This window comes from Vespula pensylvanica, chromosome 11 (assembly GCF_014466175.1).
Source record: "Vespula pensylvanica isolate Volc-1 chromosome 11, ASM1446617v1, whole genome shotgun sequence".
NCBI lineage: Eukaryota > Metazoa > Arthropoda > Insecta > Hymenoptera > Vespidae > Vespula > Vespula pensylvanica.
In genome coordinates, this window is record NC_057695.1 from 111,779 (window position 1) to 122,228 (window position 10,450).

The 10,450-nt window shown below is 27.6% G+C and overlaps 1 protein-coding gene across 12 annotated transcripts in view; it reads right to left on the bottom strand.

Annotated features, from left to right (window-relative positions):
* The window catches only part of LOC122633142 (trehalase), a 37,551-nt gene that overhangs the window by 10,655 nt on the left and 16,446 nt on the right, over positions 1 to 10,450 (bottom strand). For 5 of the 12 annotated variants that reach the window (XM_043820701.1, XM_043820700.1, XM_043820711.1 and 2 more), the window contains one exon: positions 7,815 to 7,901. In XM_043820701.1, the coding sequence (XP_043676636.1) occupies positions 7,815 to 7,901 (87 nt within the window). Of the gene's footprint in view, positions 1 to 6,931; positions 7,902 to 10,450 lie in introns of all 12 variants that reach the window. The other 7 variants (XM_043820708.1, XM_043820706.1, XM_043820704.1 and 4 more) reach the window with 2 other exon arrangements.

Sequence of the window (10,450 nt, forward strand, 5' to 3'; positions counted from 1 at the left end):
GAAACAAAACAAAAAGAAATAGAAAATACTAAATTTCTATCGAATTTCTCATTTGATGAACGAAACATGTGTTTAATAATTACTATATACCTCTTTGCATTATTAGGCTAATTAATTAGTCTAATTGACTCTCACTTCTTCTATATTCGTTTGTTTCTAATTAAACGAAAGATAACGATATCCGATAATTATGATTATTAACGTAATAATCAAATTAAATGATAAATATGAAAAATATAAATTAACAAATTATATGAATCACGAATTATTGTAAAAATTAGTAATATGTAAAATGTACGTGTGAAAATTGGATAAAACTATTGTCTATTAGCTAGATTGATTCTAAAAGTTGCTAGATGATTTTATTATATTCCTTATTTTATTTTATTTTATTTTATTTTATTTATATCGTATAAATTTTTACGTTTGGGATAATAATAATAATAAAAGAAAATGGCCGACTGTGAAACATACTTGATTAAAAATGAAAAATTTATAAGTTTGTCTCTAATATTATCGATGAAAGGTATTCGACGCATAAATGCGTCACATTTCGTCTTGTATGTAGACAATATATCTTCGAAGAGACTGGGAACTTTCGCAAAGCTGCATAACCGCTCTTAAATCGAAGAGATCGACGAGATCGTCGAAGATCTTGGATATATCGTCGCCGTTAGACGTTTAAATACGCCACTCTTTGTGAAATCATCATTTAATGACGTCATATGTCACGCCTACAATTCCGTAGAAAACTTTCTAGCGATAAATTCCGAGAGATTTGATTCCTAGTTAGTTTTATATATATATATATATATATATATATATATATATATATATATATATATATTCCCGTTAAACGTTTCACTAGTTGCAACGAATAAAAATAAATTTATGTATAAAATATACGAATGAATTCGTAATAAACAATAGTGATCAACGACAGTGAGTACAAAAAATTTTTCAAGATATGACTGTTATTAAAAATATTTAAAATCGAAATTTATATACATATAAAAAAAAAATTAATTCGTTATTAGCAATAATGTTGAGTCTCAAATTTTTTTTTGTTTTTTTTTTTTTTGGAATACATTTGTTACTATATGTACAATACAAGAATATTTAAACATAGTTGATTATTATATACGTATAGCGATTATATATATTATTTGAAATTCAGTTTTGTAAAAAAAATTCTGCATTTTATTTGTTTGTTGTTTCATATCACTATATATATATATATATATATATATATATATATATATATATTATGTATAGTATATATATACATATATATGGTTATAAAAGAAAGTATGTAAAGAAAAAATTGTATCCTTCGGCGTTCTTGAAAAAAAATTTCGATGACTGCGATTAATATAACATCACGTCCAAAATTGGTAAATTGGTGTCACTGAAAGTGGCACGCGAAATAAAAATAAAAATAAAAAGAAAAAACTAGATATTCCACGTAATTTCTCAGTATTGGCAAGAGAAACAAATTATTGTCAGTCGGCCATTTTTTTCTTTCCTCTTTTTCTTTCTTGAAGCAATAAATTAATTGAGAAAATAATAAAGAAATAAGAGATCGAATAAAATTGTGAATTAAATTAAAAAAGAAAGAAACACAATAATAATAAATAAAAAATAATAACAATAAATAATAATAAATAAAAATAAAAATGACATCAGAGTCAATAGGAATATTTTTCGCAATGCATTTTGTAAAGAGGCGATTAGATCATTTTATAGTCTTTAGCTATGCTATCTCTGCTGCAGTTTACTTCGAATATATACAATTGTAGTACAATCAAACAAGTATAACAAACGAAGGAGTTTCTGTTCTAACACAAATGCATTCCAAAAGAAATTTTTATTCTTTTTTGCATGCGATCATCTCGCGTTAAAAGAAAAAATGTCATACTAATAGTACATACTAATTATCATAGCATTACTAGTATGTTTCATATAATATATATATATATATATATATATATATATATATATCATTATTATCATTACACTATACATAGATAAGATATATAGTTAGTATAGTTATTTTAGTATAAATATGTATGTACATATGTATATATGTGCATATATATATTTTTTTATTTTAGAAATTCACACACACTTAGTTTGCTCGGTACACGAAAACATATGAAGTATTTTTAAAAAGCCATCAATTATATCATGTAAATTCTTTTTTATGATGTCTTACACGCACACTTCTTTAAGCCTATAAATTAATTTCGAAATACGACATATCTGAAATATGTATCTATAAAATAAAATGAATGTCTACTAATGTCCACGTGAGTTGTAACGTCACATAAAAGAAAGATGCAATTATGTATGTATGTTGTACGAAATACCGATCACGTTGTTGCGAATGAATGCGCTATTTCCTAAGGTCACGCTCATTGTTACTTGCGGAACACACTAATTTAAATCTCTTTACTTTGCTAATGTTCGCCAAGTTCACTGTTAAGGCCGCTTCACTAAATGGATATTATCGAAGATGATGAAAAATGTTTGACTTAGATTTAAAAAAAGAAAAAAAAGAAAGGAAGGAAGAAAGAAAGAAAGAAAGAAAGAAAGAAAAGAATAATGAAAGAATAAAAAATTATGAGCGATTAATAAATTCATTAAAGGCTAATAAATTTACGAAAGATTAATAAATTTGTTATGACTAATAACTTAATAAGAATGACTAATAACTTAATAAGAATAATAAATTTATGAAGGATGAAATGATTAATAAATTTATATACGATTAATAAATTTATAAATGTTTTATAAATTTACGAACGATTAATAAATTTATGAATAATTAATAAACTTATATATGATTGATAAATGTAGATATAATATATATATATATTATATATATATATTAATAATTATTTAATAAATTCATATTTGATTAATTAAATTTACATGTGATGAATATGTTAATAATTGAAATAATAATTAAAATTTCTTTCTCCTTCCCTTTTTTGAGACAACAGAAAGAGAAGGAGAGAGAGAGAGAGAGAGAAAAAAAGAGAAATTATTTTTTTGGCATCACTTGTATCAAGACAATAAATTTTTCTTGATTAAAAATGAAGATTAATGTTGTATGTGATATAAATACGTCTTCCTTGATTAAGATTAATGTTGCGAAATATTTTCTTCTTCATTAAGAAAGAATATTCATAAATATTATAAAATATTAAGTTAATATTAAATCAACATAACACGAGTTTTTTAGTTTCCTAAACCCATTAATCTTTCGTTCGAATGTCCAATTAAATATATTTACGATCTTATCGATTATTAATAAATGGCATTTTTTCGTGATACAGAAATGAATCAAATTAATGGGAGTAACTAAGTAATTGACACATGATCCTTATATGGTATCAATTTATCCGCCTCACTGTGCACCCTACGACTTTTTAATTTTTAAAATAAAGAAACGAAAAAACAAAAAGAAAACAAATAAAAAAAAAAAAGAAAGAAAGAATATTATTTCTCTGTCAGAAATTAGTTGATCGAAAAAAACATTGCAAGATTTATCGATTTTTCTTCTTCTTTCTTTCTTTCTTTCTTTTTTTTTTTTAATTATAACATTCCTGGATAGAAGTAAAAAATAAAAAATAAAATAAAATATTTTTGATTACCATTTTCGTACGAACGAATTAATTACTGTCAAAAACAAAAGCAAAAAAAAATAACGCTCAATCCCTCTATATATACGTGTGTGTTATTTTTTTTTATATAGCATTCATAGAATAATAAAAAAAAAAAAAATAGTGAAAGAACAAAAAAACTTAATTTCTTGGAACTTGATATTCTCCTAACCGAGCTATTATATGCACTTCTTATCTTTATTACACTTGATACTACTTCAAAGCTTTGCGTTTTAAATATAACGTCTTACATGTAGAAATCATCGTACCATCTCGATAGAAAATTTCATGAGAGACGAAGAAGAAATTGAAAAAGACGAAGAAGAATTTGAAGAAAATGAAAAGGTTGAAGAAAATGATAATGATGATGATGATGATGACGACGACGACGACGAGAAATTGAAGATCATAAAAATCATGAGATCTTAATTCGTTGAAAGAGATCAAAATGGAGACGATCAAGAAGATCTCTTATTGAAGAAGACGATAAAGAAGAAGATTTAATTTGTAAAGAAGATTGAGAGATCTTCCATTCGTGGAAAATCCGTGCCAGATGGCTTAAAGAGAAGGGACTACACCTGACTTCCAATAATATCTACTGAGCAACTCTTTTAATTAGGTGTGTCCGCTATAAATTGTATGGAATGCGAGTGACTGGCCGATCGTCAAAACATTTATTTCCGTCCGGTTCATTCTACGTGTCACGGACACTAGAAATCAACATTGTCACCTCGTGACAAAAGGGAGTCCATTATCACACATATACATGCACATAGAATACAGACTCTCTCTCTCTCTCTCTCTCTCTCTCTCTCTCTCTCTCTCTCTCTCTCTCTCTCTCTCTCTCTCTCTCTCTCTCTCTCTCTCTCTCTCTCTCTCTCTCCTTTTATTCTTTCTATTTATCGAAAAACTTCGAAATCGAATTTCTCGTTTATATAACAAATTATGTAATACGAAAAAATGTTATGGTTGATATTAACTAATAGATTATAATTATAAAATGGAAAAATTTTGATAATAATATAAGATTATAGTATAATATACTAATAATAATAATAATAATGAAGTATGATATATAATATATTACAAGTACATGTTATTGCATTATATTTTTTAACACTATCTATATAGTTTGTAGAACTGTATTATAACTATCATATACCGTGTAAAATTCATAGATATTAAATATATATATCAATATATATATATATGAACAATTTTTAAGTATAAAATAAGGATTGTTTTAAGTCGCGAAAAAATGAAATAAAACGTCCAAAATACAGATGCACCAAAAGCGATATCAAAGTTTTAGGATGTTTAAAGAGAATAAAATTATATCGAAGATTTCGTATGAAATGGACAACACTTTTTTCTTCTCCCATTTTATTTCTTTTCTTTTTTCTTTTTTTTTTTTTTTTGTACCAACATGTTAAAACCAGATCGATCAAAAATTATGTAATAAATCAACCTTCGACTTTGAAGATTTATTACGTGTCACGCGAAATGTTCAAAATACAGATATACACAAGCGATATCGATGTTGCATGACGTTAAAGAAGATAAAATTATATGGAGGAGTTCATATGAAATGGATTATGTCTTTTTTTTTTTGTATCAACATTTCAAAACCAAATCGATCAAAAATTATGTAATAAATCAAGTTTCGATCTGAAGATTTATTACACATCACATACACAGTGTGTATAGATTCGTTCATAACGAAACCTTCTTAAAAGATGCTTTCAATGACGGCTATTAATTAGCTAAGGTAATTAGTAGTGATAACAAAGATAGGTGTGGTTTGATATGAAAAGAAAAATGATCCGAAAAATTCTCTCCGATAAATATGATATATTATGTATTGACGTTAGTTGTTAATTTGATCCCGCATATTTAATATAAATCGATTTATGTGAAATTAAATCGTCGGTAAATAGTAATAAAATGTTCAAGATATACATAGTAATGAGATTAGAGTAAAGTTTAGTTTTGCACATGATAAACTAAATTGGTCGACGAAAGTACGAACGTGCGCACGTGGATCGAACATTGGACGATGACCAATGAAATGGTAGGAGTTCATACGTCATCGAAATAAGAACGTGCGATGAACGATCTAACTCGCCATTTTTACTACATTTTTTTTTTCCTTATACATATATCGCATTACGTCGCGTAAAAAAAAAAAAAAGAAATTAATACGAAATAATAAGAAAAAAATGTGTTCTCTTTTTCCTCGATCGAATCACTAATTAGTAATGATATCAAAATTTTATATAGTTCGATAAATAAGATTCTTCTTTGATTATTCTATAAATAAAATCATTTTTCGAATTTGCTCGAGGAAAAAATGAAAGAGTTAAAAAATTAATTGATTGATTAATACAAAAATATCCAGACGGTGATAATTTTTCTTCTTTGGATCAGCTAATTAATGATTTTTCTAATGAAATAAAATCTTATATAATTTTACTGTACGATTTTTCTTTAATTATTATAAATAATGGAACAATTTTTGAATTCGTTTCAAAATTTTAAAATCTGATGAGAATCTTTGCTGGATTTATCTATTATTTTGCAAGATATTCTCATTAATTAAAATTTTATATAACTTTAATCTCTGATAAAATTCTTTTTCACCTGATTATTACTCGTTCAGTGTACTTCTTTTTTGAATTATTCTTTTTTTTTTTTTTCGTTATTATAAAAATGGAACCGTTTTCGAATGTGCTCTCTCTCAAAAAAAAAAAAGAAGAAATTAAAAAGAACATACATATACGTATATATGATGCTAATTTCATTTCTTTCATTCCTTTATCTATTTCTTTGTAAAATTTTCTCACCCAACCCTCTTCCCCTCGAAAACTCGCATCAGCGAAAAAAAAAAACCCAAACTGAGAACAATATTTATCCTTTATCATTAAAAATTATCATTATCATCATTAATTTTCTGCTGAAGTGCAAGGAGTGCGTGGAAATAAAAAATGATTAGTATTATCGTGAAATTTTTTACATCATTAGAATTTTTGCCTTTTTTTTTTTTTTTTTCAACGAAAAATTTCGCTATCAAATCGTTATAATTTCGTAATCATCGTGTACTCATGCGCGTATTATATCTGTATACGCCTGTATACACTCGATACACATTTATATAATAAATATATGTAGTATATACAGATACATATATATTTATAAATTTTTAATATTAAAAAAAAAAGAAAAAAAAAAATTCTTTTTTAATTTTTGTTTTTCTAATCACTTACCTGGGGCACGGAGGAGGCTTAGTATTGCTCTTATCGTCGGCGGCGATAGCACAATATCGAAGAACGATGAGGAACGTGAGTGCAGCATTGATCAGACGATTCATCGAAACGGACCAAGAAATCATCAGAGCCATCTTTTTTTTTTTTATTATTATTTTTTTCTCCTTTTCGTTTCTGTGTATACGTATCTGTTTTGTTTCGTCCTTGATTTTGATTCGATTTAATTTAATATAATTTAATTATTATATATGTATATATTTTTTTTTACTACTGAGGGGTGGTCTTTATCTTATTTGCACCCTTTTTTTCTCTCACCCCCTCCCTTTAACTTTCTGTATATGTGTATATATATATATATATATATTTATATATATATATATATTTTACACTTACGTAAGTGTTCCTTCAGTGTGTTTTTAAAATCAGTCTAGTTGTCTCTGCACTTTTTTATATAGAAAAACACAAGGAAAGAAGCTAGAGATTTCTTTTTTATAAATGCTCGTCTCTCGTCACTTTTAAATATTTCTAATATATCCGTGACTATGCGTATATGTACGTATATTATGTATTTATATATACATCTATATATATATATATACATATATACACACATATACAACTCTCGGCTCTCAAAAATACAACCCTTCCTTTTTTTTTCGCGCGCTTCTACTTTCGTGGGGATGAGAGTTCTGTTTTATTTGTTGTCGTTGTTTTTTTTTTTTTCGAAGTTGTTTTGCTTTTCCCTTATTTTCTTTTTGTTAAGTTCTCATTAACTTATATGCTCTCACGCTTTTTTCGAAAGTTTCGTTTCAACGATGAAACAATTAGGAAGAAGATAGATGAGACACGCCGAATTTTTTTTTTTTTTTTTGTAGGTCCTTACTTTCTGGTTATCGCTTTCGGACGTGGACCCTCGAATTTTCGTAGTCTGCGAGGCGGTCTCAACTCCAGCAGCAAGGCCGCATCTTCTCTAAGAACAGAAAGAGAGAGAAAAAAAAACAAATCAAAAATAGTTGACTCGTTAATCGTTATTTTTAGATCGTATTGAAAATAAATATTTAATTTCATTAATCTCATTGAAATTTCCCACAGTTTCTTTCTTTTGTTTCTTTTTTTAATGGCCAACGGGATTAGAAATGAAATAGACGTAATTTTACGTTTATCGTAATTTTAGATCGTACGGAAATAAATATTTAATTTCGTTCGTTCGTTCGATTCCAAATTTCCCGCGGCTCTTTACTCTCGTTTTTATATATATATATATATATATATATATATATATATATGTATATTTTTTATAATGGCCGACAAAAGTAGCTAAACAAAATGGACGATAGAAAAAGAAGAAGAAGAAGTTCGCGTTGTTCTTCGTTGACCTCAAGAGAAAATTCGGACTCGTCGTCCGTCAATCACACCTTCAATTGACGCTTTGTGGCACGTTTCATTGGACGACAACTAAAAATAATTATTATTCGGCTCGTCGACGATGCTGCATTAAATACTTCGAAAATTTAACTGTTGACATAATGGAACATCCAAGATTTATGTTTTCAAGTTGGTATTACTGATAGAGTAGAGGCCATAATGTCTTTACAAAATGAGAGTTACCTTTGAGATTAAAACGAAACAAATAATATCGACGTACTCATTTAACGAAGATTAATTATTTGAAAAAATATTTGTGCGTTTAAAAGAAATAAAATGAGATATGAAAAAGAAAAAGAAATAAAAAAAAAAAACAAAGGAAACAGAGAGAAAAAGAAAAAGAAAAGAAACCAAATGAATAAAAATCTACTTGTAAATGGTAAACTAATGAAATCGATCATGGCGAATTCGAAAAAGAGAAAGAGACGAAATGAGACATTTACAAGACGAATGGAACACGACGACGTGTCTCTTACCGATACTACCTCGGTCAAATTCTATTCGTGTCATTCAATGAGAGCCTACGCTTTTGACGCAATGCCCGTTTAAAAATATACTTTGTCGGTGGAGGCACACAAGTCTGATGCGGTATGTCGTGTGCCCACTGTATATATACATACATACATACATACACATATTATACAGGATGGACCAAATAAAGTTTCATTAAGCATTCACTCCGAAATTTACTATATATATATATATATATATATATATATATATATATATATATATATATATAGTAAATATAGTTTCAAAAAAATATAAGAAACAAATTTTAATAAATATATATGCAAATAAATTTCCGAACTGTCTGATAATCCTAGAAAAAAAAAAAGAAGAAGGAAGAAAAGAAATATTTTAAAAATAATCTTCGAAAAATTCGAGGAAGAGATTCTAAAATATTTCGTTTGAACGAACAATCTCTAAAAACTCGTACGTTTTTTATCCGTATATATCTAGTCTCTCCTATCGAATTTGATTTCTTCAATGCTAAGATTATATATAACAAAAAAGTGAACTATCTATTAGCATTTGTTCAAAATAAAGAAATAAAAAAAGAAAAAAAAAATATTGTAGCACTTTACATAGACCATCATTTTTCTTTATATTCCCGTAACTACAATCTCTAATTGCCGCAAGGTTTCATTCCTTTTTTTTTGTTTTTTAAGATAAACGGTGAACTCGATGGATTTCCATGATCAAGCTAAAGCACAGAGAGATCAAAGATCTATCGTTCTTTCTCAATAAAAAAAAATCATCCTATAATTTACGATCGTGTGTTCAACAAATGAAACGAAGGCAAGCGAAGTTGCGCGAGAAAAGATTGAGAGGGAGAGAAAAAAAGAAATACGGAGACAGAGAGAAAGAAAGAGAGAGAGAGAGAGAGAGAGAGAGAGAGAGAGAGAGAGAATATCGACAAGCTCGTTAATTATTATTCAAGAACGAGGAAAGTCGATCGTACGACATAAATACCAGTTCGTTAATCTCTTTAATGTACTCAACCTCGAGGAAATCGAGGAATTGATACACGAGAGGATTAAGTAATCGTTAGCTGAGATAGATAAATAGACAGACATATATATATATGTGTGTATGTAGAAAGAGAGAGAGAGAGAGAGAGAGAGAGAGAGAGAGAAAAAACAAGATAGGAAAATCGATCGATAGTGATCGATATATAATATCAATCGATGTTCTCGACGACGAACTTTGAAACATATACCAACTAAAGTAACTCACGCAACGCTTGTTGTTAGAAAGCAAACATGACACATCCCACGATCTTCTAATATAACGAAATGACTTTTGTATACTTTTCTTTTCTCCTCTTTCTTCACCATGTTTATTACATACATGTAAGTATACATGTTGCTCGGTATAACCAAACAAAACGATCTTGCAATCGACAGATAAGATAAAAATCTTTAGGCTCGGCTTAGTTTGTGATCTTACGATTTCTTTCCTTCTCTGGCCTTCGAGAGATCTAACCGAGAAAATTTTATCAGATATTTTAACTTCGCAAAATAATACTTGTTGCAAGGAACAGCGAGAGGTCTTCGGCCTTATAAAAAAAAAAAAAAAAAAAAAAAAAAA